Source organism: Oncorhynchus keta, chromosome 34 (genome assembly GCF_023373465.1).
Source record: "Oncorhynchus keta strain PuntledgeMale-10-30-2019 chromosome 34, Oket_V2, whole genome shotgun sequence".
Taxonomy (NCBI): domain Eukaryota; kingdom Metazoa; phylum Chordata; class Actinopteri; order Salmoniformes; family Salmonidae; genus Oncorhynchus; species Oncorhynchus keta.
Genome location: NC_068454.1, coordinates 75,733,956 through 75,753,673, shown reverse-complemented (window position 1 = coordinate 75,753,673; position 19,718 = coordinate 75,733,956). Strand labels below are relative to the sequence as shown.

At 44.9% G+C, this 19,718-nt stretch overlaps 1 protein-coding gene and 4 non-coding genes across 5 annotated transcripts; all 5 read left to right on the top strand.

Moving 5' to 3' along the window:
- The first annotated feature begins 368 nt into the window (after positions 1-368).
- On the top strand, positions 369-19,118 carry ncapd2 (non-SMC condensin I complex, subunit D2). The gene is made up of 32 exons (XM_035760283.2): positions 369-522; positions 886-1,005; positions 1,105-1,180; positions 1,293-1,351; positions 1,476-1,651; positions 2,226-2,371; positions 2,506-2,633; positions 2,808-2,931; positions 3,120-3,267; positions 4,214-4,411; positions 5,061-5,195; positions 5,276-5,363; positions 5,977-6,151; positions 6,315-6,433; positions 7,001-7,216; positions 7,358-7,532; positions 7,915-7,999; positions 9,382-9,518; positions 11,167-11,299; positions 12,542-12,617; positions 12,705-12,926; positions 13,116-13,285; positions 13,992-14,103; positions 14,188-14,311; positions 14,413-14,568; positions 16,190-16,367; positions 16,950-17,044; positions 17,361-17,441; positions 17,786-17,969; positions 18,155-18,323; positions 18,446-18,574; positions 18,836-19,118. The coding sequence occupies exons 2-32, from the start codon at positions 888-890 to the stop codon at positions 18,916-18,918; spliced, it is 4,215 nt and encodes a 1,404-aa protein (XP_035616176.1). The 5' UTR covers positions 369-522; positions 886-887; the 3' UTR covers positions 18,919-19,118.
- On the top strand, positions 1,730-2,028 carry LOC118373961 (small nucleolar RNA U85). Its single transcript, XR_004823516.1, has one exon. It is a non-coding gene; the product is annotated as a small nucleolar RNA U85 (small nucleolar RNA).
- Positions 4,532-4,834, top strand: LOC118373960 (small nucleolar RNA U85). The gene has a single exon (XR_004823515.1). It is a non-coding gene; the product is annotated as a small nucleolar RNA U85 (small nucleolar RNA).
- On the top strand, positions 5,410-5,702 carry LOC118373963 (small nucleolar RNA U85). Its single transcript, XR_004823518.1, has one exon. It is a non-coding gene; the product is annotated as a small nucleolar RNA U85 (small nucleolar RNA).
- Positions 9,586-9,890, top strand: LOC118373962 (small nucleolar RNA U85). The gene has a single exon (XR_004823517.1). It is a non-coding gene; the product is annotated as a small nucleolar RNA U85 (small nucleolar RNA).
- Positions 19,119-19,718: the final 600 nt, after the last annotated feature.

The following is a 19,718-nucleotide window of genomic DNA, read 5'->3' as shown; positions in this document are numbered from 1 at the left end:
TTAGTTGATTGAACCACATTTGACTTTTTACATTTTCAAAATGATAGATCTGGTTAAGAGCGAATACATTGCATAATGGGAAATATCAATACTGTAGCTGACACCTGGGTACATGTGAGGAAAATTGTATTTTCAGTTTGAATACAGCTACTACCTCAAATCAGTTTTGTCCTTTTTGTCCTTTATCATGTAGATTGGTTCTGAACAGCATAGCTACAATTGTATGTTGCATGAGGTAATCAGATTTACTGTACTTGATATTGCAATATTTGAGTTTGCAGTAATAAAGTATCAATAAGATTGTAGCATCAGTTATCTGCAGACAGATGGCGTAGTTTGTTCACGGAAGAGGGTCAGTGGGAGGAGGGGAGCGATGCTGATGACGTAGTCCTTTGGCGCGCTGCTGTTAAAAATTCAAAACCCTTCGCCACAAACCGTTTAGAGCAGAACCTTGCTGTTTCAATCTGTTCAACAGTTTCTAAAGATCCGAAATTGTGGCTGAGAGCGCTAAAAAAAATATTGGTAAGTGTGTTATACTTGGTTAACGTTACTTGTGTCTGGACTTTTTCTTAGTTGTGAAATATAGCTAGTCAGTTAGTTGACTAAAAACAACGTTAAATACGGTAGCTATCTTAAAATAAATTAACGTAGCTAGCTAAAGTTATCTTGTGGCTAACTAAGGTAGCTTACTGACGTTAACTAGTTCGCGAATAAATCGAAACAAACGCGTAACTAATAGCTAGCTTTCTTTTGACCAAGTTAACTTCGTTAATACATTAGTGTGATTGGATCGTTTCTAGCTACATGGAATGAACTTACCTTACTATAATTAACGATACCTAGAATGTCAACCACTCGGCTAACAAGTTGTTTTTTCGTATATAGTGATGTCGTGGGACTTCTTTGTGCCTGTGTGCGTGGGTGACCTGGTGAAGACTGGGGGCATTAACCAGTACGTGGTTCAGGATGTCGTCTCCCCTAAACAACTGCCCTCCCATCTCAACAGTAAATATCCCATAGTTTGTTACAGACTTACAATTGTTAGACTATTGTCATCCTGAAATCTGACCAAGCAACTCCTTTACTATTCTATATATTTTCCAGGTTTCAAGGCTGCACTGAGAAGCCAGGGTCCATTGTGTATCCTGGAACACTTTGACACGGGTTACACTGTGCTGCAGTGAGTAGCTACATTTACCCAAATTATTGTATTTTTTATTTCTTAAACCTACCACAACTATGATGTAATTTCTCGAATTTTGACTCATGTTGCATTCTACTGTATGTCACAGGCATTGCCATAAAGTGGACATGAGTGTGAAAGAGGACACCCTGGAGTTACTCATACAAGGTCAGTGTTTGTGATGGTGTGTTGAAATGTCTTTCAACTTATACACATGATGGCATACTTGTGCCTGCTAGTGCTCACTATTCAGCCGAAGTCCTCATCCGTATTTCATTGCGTTCTCTATTAGTGGTGAGTGGCCTGTCCGTCTCCCTGCCCTCCCTCCTCCTCAACGCCTCACTCTCTGCCCCGGACCGCAAGGAGCAGCTCAATGCTGTCAAAATGAGTGTATTCCTCCTCTGCAAGCTCACGGAAATCCTGGAGAGTGACTCTTACAGGCAGAGTATTGTCACTGCACCCAGTAAGGTAGGTCCTTCTGCACCCAGTCATATTTGAATATGTAGTCTCATAGCATGCTCTATAGTCAATTCATACATCATTAATGCCCAGTGATGAGATCATGGCAAGTATGAGCCTATCAGGCTGAGAGTGTGCTCCTTCCTCCTGATTGGTGGGTAATCTTGGCAGAGTGGTGAAGATTGGCTGCTCTGCTGTAAGGGCCCACCTATAGTAAACTAGCAGTCCTCCTCATCCTCTGCCCATCCCAGAGACATGGGAGAAGGCAGGACGGAGGCTGCTGAAATGCTTTGTGTGAGAATATGTTTCAGTTGGCATGGAGACACAACTCTTCGTTGATGGCCTTTGCTATGGCTATGACATTTTTCTTTGGTAATCTGAGGGCATTCAAAAACCACACCCAGATCTTTGTGACTGCTATGCATAGTGGCCTCATAAACAAGGAGTCACTCTAACTGCATAAGGATATTGTAACTGCATAAGGATAGTACAGTATACCCTTTCAGTCAATCTAGAATCTCAACCCTCCCCAGTCCTGTACTGTGTTGACAGTTTGAAGTGAACTTTCTGTCGACTCCCTCAGGGCAGTAAGAAGGGGAAGGCTGCAGGAGAAGGTCTACTACAGTGGGACTCTGAGAGGGAGACTGTGCTGCAGGCTCTAACCCAGCTCCTTCAGCTGGACATCCGCTCCCTTTGGAGCCTCTCTTTGGTCGAGGAGGAGTTCATCAGGTGAGAGGGCCAGCCTGTGGATGAGTGTGTGGGGCTGGAGGAAACATGGGTTTGTGGAGTTTCACTCTAGGTAGAGAACATAGTGAGCGATGAGCAGCAGTCTACATGACTTACAGTATACTTTATGTCCTCAGCTGTGTAACATGCTGCTGCTATAAGCTCCTGGAGAACCCAACCATCAGCCACGTGAAGAACAAGCCCACCAGAGACGCCATCATTCACCTGCTGGGGGTGCAGGTCAAGAAATACAACCACCTTCTGGGTCAGTAACTCGACACCCCCAAACCAATGTTATTAGACAGCTCCATAGAACCTATACTGATGCATGCAAATGTTACTGCTCCCATGCAAATGTTACTGCTCCACTGGCTTTGTATTAGTGGTATGGTGTTCAAGTGAAGCGTTGTACTGATGTCCTCTCTTTCTCCATCCACAGGTGCCAGTGTGAAGGTGATCCAGCTGCTGCAGCACTTTGAGCAGCTGTCATCAGTGTGTGCCCAGGCGGTGTCTGTGTGGAGCACTGAGTATGGAGTCAAGGCTATTGTAGGAGAGGTCATGAGGTCAGTTGAAGAGATTACTTTCTGTATTGGTGTGTAATTTTCTGCTAGAATGTCTAAGGTCCTTGTGTCATGTCCTTTTTATCCCTGTTTATAAGGTGTTGTGAGAAACATATTAGCGACTTGAGTTGGAATGTGTATGACGTCTCTGTTCTGATGCCCTGTTTTCTATACTGAACTTCCTCTCTCAGGGAGATCGGTCAGAAGTCTAGTGAGGAGCTGGCCAGAGAGGGGTCAGGGGTCAAGGCCTTCTCCAGCTTCCTGTCTGAACTGGGCACCCTGGTCCCAGACACCATGATCCCCAACATCAGTGTGTTACTCACACACCTGGAGGGCGAGGTAACTCGTACACCATGATCCATAACATCAGTGTGTTACTCACACACCTGGAGGGCGAGGTAACGCTCTGGATAAGAGCGTCTGCTAAATGACTTAAATGTAATGTAAATGTAACTCGTACACCATGATCCATAACATCAGTGTGTTACTCACACACCTGGAGGGCGATGTAACTCATACACCATGATCCATAACATCAGTGTGTTACTCACACACCTGGAGGGCGAGGTAACTCATACACCATGATCCATAACATCAGTGTGTTACTCACACACCTGGAGGGTGATGTAACTCATACACCATGATCCATAACATCAGTGTGTTACTCACACACCTGGAGGGCGAGGTAACTCATACACCATGATCCATAACATCAGTGTGTTACTCACACACCTGGAGGGCGAGGTAACTCGTACACCATGATCCATAACATCAGTGTGTTACTCACACACCTGGAGGGCGAGGTAACTCATACACCATGATCCATAACATCAGTGTGTTACTCACACACCTGGAGGGCGAGGTAACTCATACACCATGATCCATAACATCAGTGTGTTACTCACACACCTGGAGGGCGAGGTAACTCGTACACCATGATCCATAACATCAGTGTGTTACTCACACACCTGGAGGGCGAGGTAACTCATACACCATGATCCATAACATCAGTGTGTTACTCACACACCTGGAGGGCGAGGTAACTCATACACCATGATCCATAACATCAGTGTGTTACTCACACACCTGGAGGGCGATGTAACTCATACACCATGATCCATAACATCAGTGTGTTACTCACACACCTGGAGGGCGATGTAACTCATACACCAACATGAGGTTTTTTAGTACTACTTTTTCCCTTGAAATTGTGCTTCCTTTGATCAATCATTATGTCCTTAGTATCTTGTCGTGACTGAATGTTCAAACCTCTCTGTGCCTGCAGAGCCCTAGTTTGCGTGTGGCAGTGTGTGAAGTGTTGGGAGAGGTTCTGGTCAGGGTCCTGAGTGGAGATGGACTGGATGAGTCTGGCAGAGCTGACAGGGACCGCTTCATGGACACACTGCAGGAGCACCTCCATGACACACACTCCTACGTCAGGGCCCGAGTACTGCAGGTCTACACGCGCATCGTCAACAGCAAGGTGCGAGTGTGTGTGCTTACATCTCTGAAAGTGTATCCCAAACAACTATGTTGATGTATGAAGCAAATTCCGGATGTTACTTGCACTATTATGAAACTGCAGTATTATGTATTCACCAATGCCCAGTGATGAGATCATGGCAAGTATGAGCCAATCAGGCTGAGAGATTGTTCTCCTTCCTGCTGATTGGTGGGTAATCTTGGCAGTGTGGTGAAGATTGGCTGCTCTGCTGTAAGGGCCCACCTACAGTAAACTAGCAGTCCTCCTCACCCTCTGCCCATCCCAGAGACATGGGAGAAGGCAGGATGGAGGCTGCTGAAAGTCTTTGTGAGTGTGAGAATATGTTTCAATTGGCAAGGAGACAACTCTTGGTTGATGGCCTTTGTTATGGCTATGAACAATTTCTTTGGTAATCTGAGGGCATTCAGAAATCTTAGTGACAGCTATGCAGTGGCCTCAACATCAGTAAAGTCACCAACACTTCTGTGCTGGTTTGAAGTGAATTGTCCCTCGACATCAAATCCCCATTTGATTGTCATTCTCAAGCCTGACTATTTTGTTTTTGAAGGAAAGGTGACAAGGAGAGCATCACTTCTGCTGGGATTACTGAATGTTCCTCTAATGTCCTGTGTGATTTCTCCCCCCCCAGGCTCTGCCCCTGAACAGGTACAGTGAAGTGATGGGGTTGGCAGTGGGAAGGCTGATGGACAAATCCATCAATGTGGTCAAGAGTGCCATCCAGCTACTGGCTGCCTTCATCGCACACAACCCCTACAGCTGCAAGGTGCACGCACACACTCGAACAACCACTACTGTGAAGTACACACACAACACAGTGTCTTACAATTGGTTTTTCATCTGTAGTTGAGCAGTGCTGACCTGAAGAAACCCCTGGAGAAGGAGACGGATAAACTCCGAGAGCTTAGAGAGAGACTGCAGGAAAACGCACCTGGTAAATTATACACACCACCTTCTTTTAGATTTATCTTTTCTATAGTGCCCAATGATGAGACCAAGGCGAATGTGAGCCAACTGAAAGAGGGTTGGGATCTCTTGTCTCGATTGGCCGGTAATCTTGGCAGTGTGGCGGATATTGGCTGCTCTGCTGTAAGGGCCGGCCTACAGTGACTTGGCCCCACCCACATGTTTCTCCCGTTAAAGAAACACGGTAGAGAATAGTGGGAGGGTGCTGACAGTGTGACTGACGTGTGTTTGTCTGTATGTGTGAGGCATGGAGAGCCTCTCAATATTCAGTTGGCCTTGAGTGCTCTTTTTTGTTAATCTGAGGGCTTTGTAACAATAGAATTCATTCTGAGCTTCTCTACCTCTTCTGCCTCTTTTTTCCAAACTATATTTATCATTAAAGGGAAACTCCACTCAAGCTCTATTTGATTTTTTCATTAATCCCCTGATACAGTCCCCAAAAAATGTTTTGCATGTCAGCAGTCAAGCTTTCAAGATATTGGACTTTCGAGAAGCAGTGTCACCAGCCACATCATCATGATGCAAAATGATTTTAGTGTTGATTTCCCATTTAACCATATTCCTTTGGTCTCTCCGTCCAGTGGCAGTGATCAAGGCCTCCGAGCTGTGGGCCGCTATGGAGCCTGAGCTACTCCTCACCGTCAGAGCCGAGCTGGAGCCCACCGGTGAGAGGGAGGAGGACGAGGCTGGAGAAGACGACGACGACAGGGCCACCGCCGTACAGATCGCCCAGTTCCTCCGCGTCAACAAATACCGGTAAGTGGGGGGTCGTTCTATTCATTTTATTTCTATCCATTTAATCCTATCCAATAGGCAAAATCAAATAACTTTGAAACACTGCCCACGTGACTAGATTTGTATTAAGTCAGGATCAACTGTTTATAGAAATGATAATAACTGATTGTTGTTTGTGTGTCAGGAATGCAGTGCGTCTGTGTGTGCGAGCCTACAGCCTGTTCCCAGAGTCTGAGATGTTCTCGTCTCTGTCCACTCTCACCCCCGAGACTCTCTTGGACACACTGGCCCTGCTCTTCAAAGGTACTGAACTCTGTCTGTCAATCACATCACAAAGAACGTGTATTGGTTAAGTGTAGGAGATAGGAGGGGGGAAAGTTAGCATTCTGAAAATTTTGGGTCATTTAGTGCACTTTGAAAGAACCGCATAATACAAGTCTAGTAAGTAAACTATTCAGAACTAACCAGCACTCTGCTGAAAGAGTCCTAATCACTCAATCAAAACACTTTCATATCGATTAAACAAATGATTCAGTACCAAGCCTTCAAAAACAAGTGGTGAAATCAGTGCTAGAATAAGAGTATGATATAACCAATCAAAATGTAATTAAGGTCAATCTAGTGCTGTGGGCTTTCAGCAGTGTAGGAGGTGTAGTTCTAGATGACAGCATTACTGATGGGGTGGGTGATAATGTTTTCTACTGGTAAATCACCCAACCCTAGCTCTAACACCTGAGAACTAACACTGGTCTTCATTTTAGACCACTATTTAGTTAAATCATGTGGCCTGGAACAAATGTGTCCTCACACTGTGACAGGATTTAAGATGTTCACATCTGCTCTCATTAGAACATTTTTCTTCTTCCCCAGGTCCTGACCAGGACACCTCTGAGATCAGAGAGGACCTGCCTTCCACCCCCCAGAAGGAGAGAGCAGGGGATGGGGGGAAGGAAGGGGTGGAGGAGAGCGAGCTGAAGAAACAGGAGATGCTGTTGCAGTATCTGAAAGACACTGAGAGCTTTGCCCTGCAGGTGGAGAGAGCCATCGCTGTCATCAACACCATGCTCTACTGGAAGACTACCTCAGGTACAAACACACCTCATCTTACCTACACCCGCATTACCATACCTTTATCACCTGCACAGTCAACATCTCACCCCAATGACTCCATGCATGTGTTCTGAGACAATGTAATGTGTGGGGTATTGAGGAATGAATGTGTCTCAGTGGTCCAGGAGGCGGTGCAGTTCTGTGTGACAGTATGCGAGTTCAGTGTGGCGAACTCTCTGACTGGCGTGAGGAAGATGCTGCCTCTGGTCTGGTCTACTGACGCTGCCATTAAAGATGCTGTGGTGCAGGCCTACAGACGCCTCTACCTCAACCCCCAGGGAGACAACACCAGGTACGCTGTCACACCTTCAAACTGTTGCCACAGGCACGTTCTATCAACCCCTCAGGTCCCTCGATCCCACTACCAATTTGCACTGCCTCCTGGACCAGCGGTTTCAACTCTCGGGCTGCGTTTATAGACATGCAATCCCATTCTGATCTTATTTTCACTAATTGGTCTTTTGACTGATCGGATCAGCTCTGAAATGACTACATTTTCTGCTGTGCATTTGTTAATCTTGCTCCCGCTAGCACATTGCTGCTGAAAGAGATGCAGACTCAAGGTAGAAGTTGAGGTGGGAAATTGCACAATTGACCGTAGAACAATGTCTTGGAGCAACTTAATCAACCTCCAATGGGCTCTGCTCTGGTGCCTGACTCTCTCTCCCTCTCAGGGCTAAAGCTCAGACTCTAGTGGACAGTCTGTCTGAACTGATGGTGGATGCCTCTCTGGGGACAATCCAGTGTCTTGAGGAGATAGTGAGTTTCTCTTATTAGTCTTTTATTATCCATCCTGTCATCAATATTACCCAGTGATTGTTAGCCCTTACTCTTTACTGATTACTCTCTATCCATCCTGTCATCAGTACTTCCCAGTGATTCTTAGCCCTTACTCTTTACTGATTACTCTCTATCCATCCTGTCATCAGTACTTCCCAGTGATTGTTAGCCCTTACTCTTTACTGATTACTCTCTATCCATCCTGTCATCAGTACTTCCTAGTGATTCTTAGCCCTTACTCTTTACTGATTACTCTATCCATCCTGTCATCAGTACTTCCTAGTGATTCTTAGCCCTTACTCTTTACTGATTACTCTATCCATCCTGTCATCAGTACTTCCTAGTGATTCTTAGCCCTTACTCTTTACTCTATCCATCCTGTCATCAGTACTACCCAGTGATTCTTAGCCCTTACTCTTTACTGATTACTCTCTATCCATCCTGTCATCAGTACTTCCTAGTGATTCTTAGCCCTTACTCTTTACTCTATCCATCCTGTCATCAGTACTTCCCAGTGATTGTTAGCCCTTACTCTTTACTCTATCCATCCTGTCATCAGTACTTCCCAGTGATTGTTAGCCCTTACTCTTTACTGATTACTCTCTATCCATCCTGTCATCATTACTACCCAGTGATTGTTAGCCCTTACTCTTTACTCTATCCATCCTGTCATCAGTACTTCCCAGTGATTGTTAGCCCTTACTCTTTACTGATTACTCTATCCATCCTGTCATCAGTACTTCCCAGTGATTGTTAGCCCTTACTCTTTACTGATTACTCTATCCATCCTGTCATCATTACTACCCAGTGATTGTTAGCCCTTACTCTTTACTGATTACTCTCTATCCATCCTGTCATCAGTACTTCCCAGTGATTGTTAGCCCTTACTCTTTACTGATTACTCTCTATCCATCCTGTCATCAGTACTTCCCAGTGATTGTTAGCCCTTACTCTTTACTGATTACTCTCTATCCATCCTGTCATCATTACTACCCAGTGATTGTTAGCCCTTACTCTTTACTGATTACTCTCTATCCATCCTGTCATCAGTACTTCCCAGTGATTGTTAGCCCTTACTCTTTACTGATTACTCTATCCATCCTGTCATCATTACTACCCAGTGATTGTTAGCCCTTACTCTTTACTGATTACTCTCTATCCATCCTGTCATCAGTACTTCCCAGTGATTGTTAGCCCTTACTCTTTACTGATTACTCTCTATCCATCCTGTCATCAGTACTTCCCAGTGATTGTTAGCCCTTACTCTTTACTGATTACTCTCTACCCATCCTGTCTTTCAATAATTAACCCTGTTCTCTCTCATCTAATCTGTTCAAACACCACCTCTCATGTCGTTCCAGGTCCAGGAGTTTTTTGGTGGTGGCAGCAGCCTGCAGTCCACGGTGGTGCAGGTTCTGTGGGAGAGGTTCACTGGCAAACGAGAGACCTCCAGCCTGCACAGACGAGCAGCAGTGCTGCTTCTGGGAATGGCTGCACGGTAAGGCCCACACACAAACACAAGTTCTAACTCCACACCTCTGTCTTTAAGTCCCCTTTGACTTCTTGCCCAATGATGAGACCAAGGCGAATGCGAGCCAACTGAACGAGAGTGTTGGGTTCTCCTTTGTCTTGATTGGCCGGTAATCTTGGCAGTGTAGCGAAGATTGGCTGCTCTGCTGTAAGGGCCGGCCTACAGTGACTTGGCCCCACCCATATGTTTCTCCCGTTAAAGAAACACTGTAGAGAATAGTGGGAGGGTGCTGACAGTGTGACTGACGTGTGTTTGTCTGTATGTGTGAGGCAGGGAGAACCCTACCTCTCCTCAATATTCAGTTGTCCATGAGCGCTCTTCTTTGGTAATCTGAGGGCTTCTACACCTGTATGCGTCTTTCGGAGGGGTTGAGTTAAAAGTGGAAGTAAAATTTCTGTTGGCCTTGTGGCCATTTGACTATCTTAATCTCTTGATCTTTGTTTAATATGAGACTGATCCAAGTCCAGTTTTGCTGTTAACCTCCCATTGACAATGTTCCCTTATTGACGTATGTTAAACTGTTCCTAGGTCTGCACCTATTGGCAACTCCTACCTGTGGCGCTTGGCTTTGTCTCAACAGTCTGGTGTTGGTTAATTTGTCCACTGAACCTCATTAAGGCGCCTGCATGCTTCCCATCTGTAACACAAGATGTCACAAGATGTAATAATATATGCACATGTTTATTTTAGACTTAGGTTTTTTCAGTTCGGGGGCACCAAGTCTACACCCCGTTGTCGGTGATTGGTCAACAGTAGGGATTCTTCAATAGTCGGTCATTCAGCAAGAGACGACTCGTTTTCGTGCATGTTTTTTCATTGAGAAATACTGCTGAAAACATCTTAGTTGCAAAAACAAACAAAAGATATCCTCAGCATAAACGTGAACTCTGTCATTAATTTCTATCTTAGAATAATTCAGACTATTTTGAGGAAGTGTACTGGCTACGCTGTCTCAAAATTGACAAACTGTACTATTGACTCTTTTGTTTTGTCGTTAAAGTGAATGTCTTTTAAGAGTATGCTAGCATACTCATTTGGTTAGCCGAACTGAAGCATGCTGGTGCCTTTATTCTGTCAGTAGGAGCACAGCAGAGTACAGACTTCTCTCCATTGAGTCTAAGTCACGACCACACACATCTGGGCTCACCGCCAGGGTTTTCAATGAAGAACAAGCGTTTTAAACACACATTCTGTCTCCTTCAAAGACAGCCACTGCCGGTGGAGGGGTGAGGGGGACTATCTGCAGTCCACCCACACTGTAATGGACAATACAGTGCCTCCTCTCTTTCCGTAACCTGTTTAATCCTCCCCTCACTTCCTCTAACCCTCCCTCCTACACACAATCCCCCGTAGACTGTGTGTTCTGCGCAGGGCCCGAGCACCGATGAGATGATTAATTAATCTGGAGCCTGGGCATAATTTAAATGACGTAGCCTACTACTCTGTGTGTAGACATGGCAGTATGTACATTTACTGATAAGAACATTTGTGCACCCCACACTAAAGTTGCTGTGTGTAATAGCATGTTTGTATGTGTGTTCTTGTATCAGATTAGATGTAGCATTTTAGGTTATTCAGTGTGTAGACTAATGTAATTGTGTATTTCTCTGTGTAGAGCAGAGAGGGAGGTGGTCCTCAGTAACCTGGACACTCTGTGCTCTGTGGCTCTGGGAGAGAAGTTGACTGAAGACTTCCTACTGGCCAGAGACTCAGTTATCACCATCTGTAACATCACTGACCATGTCAGGGTAAGAACCCACACGTAGATTCCCGGCCTAGACTTTCTAGAGGTCTAGGGCTGTCCCAGACAAACACTATCTTGGTTGACCAAAAGTCACATGTTCTTTCAACATGTTCTTTGGTTGAAATTTAAAGTAATGTCTCTTCATTTATACACACACACACAATGTGTTTGAATAAAATTAACTATACTGAACAAAAATATAAACATGTAAAGTGTTGGTCCCATTTTTCATGAGCTGAAATAAAAGATCCCGACACATCCAGCTTCTTTTCCTGTGGGATAGGGGGAGGCTGGATGCTGAGCAGTATTTCTGTTTTTAATTGTGGCGGAAAATGTATTCTGATTGGCTGGGCCTGGCTCCGTAGTGTGTGGACCCAGGCCCACCCATCATGACTGCACCTCTGCCCAGTCCTATTAGATTTCAATGTTTTCTGCCTGTTTGGAACTGTGTAAACAACTCTGGTATTACTTAAAATGTAGTATTTTCTAACAAAAATCTACATCCTTTATTACAGCAAAGATTAAAAACAGCCACATTTGAAGTTGCTTTATCTGCCATTCTGTGGTTGTTAGAGGCTTGGTGCTCACGGAGTCAGTAGGCTATTAAACACTCAAACTGGCAACAAACAGGATCAGTTTTATTTCTGTAGAAATTGATTTATAAAGCCAGGGACGTTTTAACAGTTATGCTATGGATTATATATCTAAGTTAGTTTCCTCTCAAGTTTCTTAGACAATTAAGGCTAGGGCTATTTTCTGTTCTCCTTGCTCTGCTTCTGCCGCATTGTTCGCAACAACAATATGCTGGTTAACGTTGCTATTATGCACATAGCAACATAAAGGGAAAGGTGCCAATTCAGCGGCGCACTGAAGATTACGTTTCAGAACCGCGGACAGCGCTTTCTCCCGCTATCCATCGTGTGAGAAACTGCATTTGTTATAAAATAATATATTTATTACTGTTGCATCATTTTCTTACAACATATAATCACTTACAAGTTCAGTAGCTCATGTCTTAGAGTGATGAACTGTGCCATCCCCGTGGCCTCTGCAATGGATTAGTCCACTGAGACAGGTGGGAATCAGACAGGACTCTTGTGCACCATGAACATTTTTTTTTAACTGCTTGACTAAAATCTCGGTCAACCAACAGCCTGAACTAAACAATCTACCAGGTGACTAAATGGGGTCAACCCTATACAGTTTGAATTGTGTAAAGTGATTGAGTTGAATTGTCCCCCCCCAGCAATGCAAAGGAGCTCCATTCCGACTGCCTCAGGACAACCAGCTCTTTACCTGCCTCACTCAGGCCATCGCTGAAGGTGTGTACACACACGGTCTCTTGAGTGGAAGAATGTAGTGCATCTGCCCCTGACTCTTAACTGACTATCTGTCTGGTCACGCCCCAGGTGTGGTGATGGCGGACCCTCATTGGCAGAGCTTCATGGAGCAGGCTGTCCGTCTGCTGTACTTCCTGTCAGAGTCCCCAGACCAGCTCTGCTCCCGCCTCCTCCAGCGCTGCTCTCGTCTGCTATTGGACCAGATCGCGGAGGGCGGGGAGATGTTAGCAAACAAGGATGTCAGCCAGTTGCCGGGTGCATCTCAGGACCCTGAGGAGCAGGGAGAACAAGGTGAGAGACAGAGTGGATATTTATTTTAAAACTTGGTGCACTCTGGTAAAACACCTTCTCAAAGTAGTATGAATAGATTACTTTCTCTTGTCTGGTGCTCTTTCAATGTGCCTAGTGTGGTAATGTATTATGATGACCAGTATTTTGTATTGGTACTTCATGATCAGTACGGTGTTCCTGTCCCTCTAGTCCCTGCGGTGAGCTGCGTGTCCCTGGCCCAGCTGCTGTCTCTGTGTGGCTGCGTGGCGTTCTGGCAGGTGTCCCACCTGGAGCGCAGCGTCAGCACTGAGCTGCGGAGGAGGAGAGGAGAGACAGAAGAGAGGGAGGAGAAGGCGAAGGTACCCTCCCGTAAGGCCAAGGTCAGTCTGGACATGGAATTGATTTATTTTACCTTTTATTTAACTGGGCAAGTCAGTTAAGAACAAATTCTTATTTTCAATGACGGCCTAGGAACAGTGGGTTAACTGCCTGTTCAGGTGCAGAACGACAGATTTGTACCATGTCAGCTCAGGGAAATGAACTTGCAACCTTTCGGTTACTAGTCCAACGCTCTAACCACTAGGCTACCCTGCCGCCCTGAGAACACAATGTTTATGATGTCCAGTATTTTTAGGCAATCCAAACCAATGATGCAATAATTCACATAATGGTCAGTCATGAGATTAGGATACTGCAAACCTAGTGGTAATGAGACTGCTGGGATATACACATGTTCTGTGTTTCAGAAGCTTTTACTATACGTGTCAAATTGATTCTCATTGCATTTCATAAACCAAATGTTATCAGAACAGGATGTTGATTAGTAAAGAGGCCATGTGAGTCTCCTGGTGAGCAGGATTGTCTTGCCAATCAGTGACTTTTTCTCCCTGGGAAATGCTTGATGAGTTTAATTTTGGTCACGCAACACAGTGATTGACAGGTCTTGATGATTCTTCCCAACAGGGGGCTAAATTCAACAGTGAACTTTTTCCTAATTACTCCTTTAGTTTAAATCACTAACTTTCCAGTAGACTAGACTTGAACAGGGAGTTCTTAATCAACTGTCATGATCCATGTTTCCCACAGCAAGCGGCCAATGACAGTTCTGTGGATGAAGAACTTGGGTTGATGGGTGCTTCTGCTGAGGACACCGAGGCAGAGCTGATCAGGAAGATCTGTGAGACTGAGCTGCTGGCTGGTAAGAGGCCGAACTTTTTCAAAAACGGTGTCATTTTTCCTGGTGTGATTTAATTGCCTTGACAACCACATCTCCTCCCCCCAGAGGAGAACCTGTTGTGCTCGTTCCTGCCCCTGCTGGTGAGGGTGTGTAGTTCCCCAGGGAGATACTGCCACCCCCAGCTCACCACCGCTGCCTGCCTGGCCCTCTCACAGTACATGATGATCAGGTCAGACTACACCTCAGACTACATTGTTTTTCTATAATTTTCCTTTGTGTGGTGTGTGTCTGTCAACCTCTATCCCCTCTCCTGCTGTCAACCTCTGTCAGTCCGTCAGTGTGTGAGGAGCACATCCGTCTCCTGTTCACGGTGCTGGAGCGCTCCTCTCTGCCCGTCGTCAGGGCCAACGCCATCATCGGCCTGGGAGACCTCACCGTCCGCTTCCCCAACATCCTGGAGCCCTGGACCCAGAACCTCTATACCAGGTAATCCAAACACCTGGACCCAGAACCTCTACACCAGGTAATCCAAACACCTGGACCCAGAACCTCTACACCAGGTAATCCAAACACCTGGACCCAGAACCTCTGTACCAGGTGTGAACACCCACAATCCACTTTCATTCAGTGACTAAATATTAACCAAGCAGCTAATAGAACTTGTTTAGAATATGGAAGGAGCAAACAAGCTGATCTTTATTTAATTACCCAGCTGTGTGTGTACTATGGATTATGGCTTTTTTAATTTAGGTAAACATGGCCATTAGATGAGGATGGCTGAGGGCTACAAGCTCGTTCCATGTCTGGTTGTCTGCTAATGTTCCTTCAGATGCTCCAGTCCTGCTGCTGCAGTCTACTGAACCAGTTTATCAAAAACCTATTTCCATATGTTCAGAACAGAAAAAAACAATAGGAAGCATTGTAAAATGCTGTCATGTCCTCCACTAGCATTCTGACCTCTGCTATAGCGTGACAGTACATTGTACTGTGCTCTTCAGAACTCCAACTGCACTTCTGGACTGTGGCAACCATGGGCTGCTCGCTCATGCACTCAAATAAAATTTGAGCAGAAAGGCCTAGAACAGCTTGAAGGTTCTGATTGTGTCCAGAACTACTTGTTGGTGGTATAATTATACAATGAGTAGATCGGAGGGAGAAGGGGGATAATTTCAGGTGATGCCATTTGTTATACTCTGTAGGAAGGATGGGGACTTAATTGAAGAAATCTTAATGATGATTGCTGGTTGTTCCTCCCACATTGAGATGCACTGAAGCCATACCCCTTCCCCATTAAGTTTAATTACAATTCGTTATCTCTTTACATTCCACTAGTTCCATTTTTGTCTTTGTATAGTGCTAATTATGATGCTTGGTTATTCTTACGTTTGAGGTGTTTCAGATGAATAGTGTTTTCCAGGCTTTTCACCATGAACACATCCTCAGGTTCTTCCTCATGGTAAAGTGTTTTGTAGTGGTCAGTAATTGTCTCCCACACACCTCCATTGTGTTGGGTCTCCTCAAAGACAGACAGCCCTCCCTGGGAGAGGACTGATAAGGGTATTAAACATGATTTTTACTCTAATGGTAATGCACTGTTTTACAGGCGTAGTTAATTATACTGAAGCTGTGGCTTATGACCATCTACTGTATAGCAGACTACACCCCCGGTGAGTCTGGTTCCTCTGCAAAACGTCCTAATCCACGGCAGGAGGAGAAGTTGCATATTGTTGTTTTTTTCCACCTGGCCTCAAATCCCTTCCCAGTGTATGTGGTTAATTAATTCCCCTGTTTAGAACAATGGAGGCCAGGGAGACCCTGCAGTCATTTTGTGTCAGCTTCCTCGGGGTAGAGGCCTTCTGTACATCTGAAATGACTGCATAGCAGAGGATTATGGTCAATGCCAGTCAGGGGTATTGGCATCGAAGCCTCCGGGTCCAATGTATAGCTGGTCGTATTTTCACCCAGGTAGTCGATTGCTTAATGTCATGTCATTGATTAGCCAGAGTCTCTTACATGGTATCCCAGCTGATCCTGATTAGAGCGGAAACCTGCATGCCATTTAAATGTTGTTTCTTCATTATAACATGTCCCCATCTCCCCTGCCTAGGCTGAGTGACGACAACCCGGCGGTGAGGCAGACTGCGGTGACTGTTCTGACCCAACTAGTGCTGAAGGATGTGCTCAAGGTCAAAGGTCAGGTCAGCGAGGTAGCTGTGCTGCTCATCGACCCCCAGACACACATCACCAGCCTCGCACTCAACTTCTTCAATGAGCTCGCCTCCAAGGTACACACAGTATTATTTCCAGGCATTTCTATTTGATTGGGATATACAGAGCCTTTGGGAAATATTCAGACCCTTTTGACTTTTTCTACATTTTGTTATGTTACAGGCTTATTTGAAAATGTCTTTTTTTTATTATCCCATCTACACTCCATAATGACAGTTTTTTTTTTTAAGACACCTTATTTACATAAGTATTCAGACCCTTTGCTATGAGACTTGAAATTGAGCTCGGGTGCGTCCTGTTTCCATTGATCAGCCTTGATGTTTGTACAACTTGATTGGGGTCCACCTGTGGTAAATTCAATTGATTGGATATTCCAGGTTTTTATTTTTAACAAATTAGCAAACATTTCTAAACCTGTTTTTGCTTTGTCGTTTTGGGATATTGTGTGTAATTAGGAGGGGGGAAACAATTTAATCAAATTTAGAATAAGTCAGTCAATGGGTCTGAATACTTTCCGAATGCACTGTAAATCTGAGTTGGTGTATTGGAACTTTTTACTATTGGGGAACTTTTTACATAGACTGAGGGTCATGTGGATCCTCCAATGTTCTAAACCAGACAGTGGCCTCTCCTCCCAGGACAATGCCATCTACAACCTGCTCCCAGACATCATCAGCAGACTGTCAGACCCAGAGAGAGCCATGAACGAGGAAGACTTCTACACCATCATGAAGTGAGTGGTGTCCACACTGAGCTGTGTGCCTCTTCTGCTCTCATGGTGTATATTGTGTTGTGATCAGTATAGTGTGTCTTGCAGGGAGTTATTCAAATACCCGCAAGCTTTAATAATCTACGGGCTACTTAATCTGTGTCTGTGGCCCACTGTGTTCTCTCCCAGGCTTTACACTCTGGATGACTTGGCATGCTGGGGTCACATTGTGACTCTGGTTTGAAACCTGTTGTGCTGAATAACATGGAAATGGGATGCTAATATGTGAGTAGTGTTTTAATGCCTTATTTTAAATGTTCCTCTTTGTCTCTGTTTTCAGGCAGCTGTTTTCCTACATCACTAAGGAGAGACAGACTGAGTCTCTGGTGGAGAAGCTGTGTCAGCGCTTCAGGACAGCAAAGTGAGCAGCCCGTCTTCCCCTCGCTCTTCCTTCCCATCTCCTCATTTCTGTTCTCCCGCTCTGTGTCATAACGGCTGGCATTAGTTCCTCTCAGTCTCAGGAGTATTCGAGGCCTGGGTCGTCTGTTCGGCGAACGCAGGGCCAACTCTTTCCCTCTTTCTGGCTCGTCATTCAAAGCACAGACCTCCATAGAAAGGGCATTTTAGATTAAGCCACAGACAGACAGTGAATCATCGAGACCATGGGCGGAGAATGATTTCAAATGTCAGGCTTCCTCTGTTCTTGAAATACTATTTGTTGTAAGTGAATAATCAAATTTCCTCACCCCCCCATTCTCTCTCCAGGACTGAGCGTCAGTGGTGTGACCTGGCCGTGTCTCTGTCTCTGCTGTCTATGTGTGAGCGAGGGCTGAAGAGGCTCCAGGAGTGTTGGGACTGTTACAGTGACAAGCTGACTGAGACAGGAGTCTACCAGCCTCTCCTCTCCATCACTGCTAAGCTACGCCGAGGAGCCAAGCCACAGCTCAGGGTACAGTTCAAACCACCTAAGAAAGCCCTTAGCCCCCCCCGAATTCAGATATACATAACAAACTTGGGACAAGTGAGAGACTATAGACTATCCTGACTCTTTCTGACTATCCAGACTGATTTCTTGACTGTGCCTCTGAATGAATACACATGCTGGGTCTTATTCTGATTATTCTCTGTCCCCAGGTCCAGGTAGAGGAGTTTGAGAAACGTCTGACGGCGGTCCACACCCGGGGGCTGGAGAACGTAGAGAGCCCTGAGATGGAGACAAAACGGCCTGAGGGAGCTGGGACCAGCCAGAACACCACTCGTACGCCACTACCCAACAGGGGACGGGGTGGCAGGCCCAAGAGAGGTGAGCACACGTGTAGTGACTTCTGCTAGACAGTGAATTTTTCCCTCCTGAATGTATTTATTTTTTCCTATTATATAGACTTTAGCTAATGTTCCATGATTTTTCTTTCTCTCCCCTCAAAGGTCAAGCCAAGCCCTCTGTATCCAGTTGCCATGACGATAGCTTTGTGACCCCTAAACCAACCCGGAAGTCCTCCAAGAAAGCTGTTATCACCTTCAGTAGTGATGAAGAGGAGGATGAGGAAGAAGAAGGTATCTGTACTGTTAGAAAGTGAAATCTGTTTGAGTTTTGGCAGTGCTTTTCAGTTAAAGTGATGGAAAGCATTTAAACTGATTCATGCTCTCAGTAGATTGTTGGTGCTGGCTTCCCAGGATGGTGTCATGAAGTACATTTGAGCCCAGTGAATGAAATTAGATTTATTTTAATCTTTGCAATTTCATAGGAACAAATCTGCTTAGTTGTTGCTTGTCAAATTAACACAATGTTACTGATGTTTGTTTTTACCCAATCAGACGCTGTCATGGCAGAGAGTGAGACACCTAAGGTGACCACACCCATCGCCCGCACCTCTCGACGTGCTCGTCTCCGACACTGATCACTCTCTTCCTCTGCTTTTAGTTTGTATGTCACATGTTCTATTGGTTTTGATCTTTTTAAGTCATGTTTTTTAATTTTTAAAATAACTTTTTATCTTTTAATGTAGCTCTAGTCAGTACTAAATGCTTTGACTAAATACTCATCTTTTTTTGTAGCTGAATCAAGACTTTTAATAAAACTTTGGTGTGAACCACACAACCGCTGTCATCCGTGTGTTTGCAAGTGGAGTCAGATTTATGCCCTCATTACAAGGAGAATTGAATGCCCTTCTCCTGCATTATGTGTTTGGTCAGTGAAATAGTGTGTGTTCAGGTTGGACTGTCCCAGCTTGGCTAGACACGGTTGCTACCATTCGTACTCCTTCACTCTCCTCCATGGTCCTATTTCTGCCAGTTTGAAATATTCTGTAATCCCACCTGTTGGAAGCTATTAAACCTGTTAACCTAAATCCTCCTGAGACCCAGCAGGTAATTTTATTCCTCCAGTGGACATTTAGATCTTGGTCTGTATCTGAGGCCATACAAGCTGTTTTATTAAGTCCTTTTTGAGAAGACATTTGGCCTTTCAATTATATCACGTGTGGGGGTGTTTATCATATTTACGTTTTGACCACTAAAGAGGACAATTTTGCACTTACAATAAAATACTTTTCTTAGTAACATGCTTTTTCACCCCCCACACACTTGTGTTAAAAACATTTAAACAATGTATCCCAAACTGTTTTCCCGGGTCTCACCTGGTATATGATGTGCCTGACACCTGAACAAAACGGTAGCGTGTTATTTTAGACTTCACTCC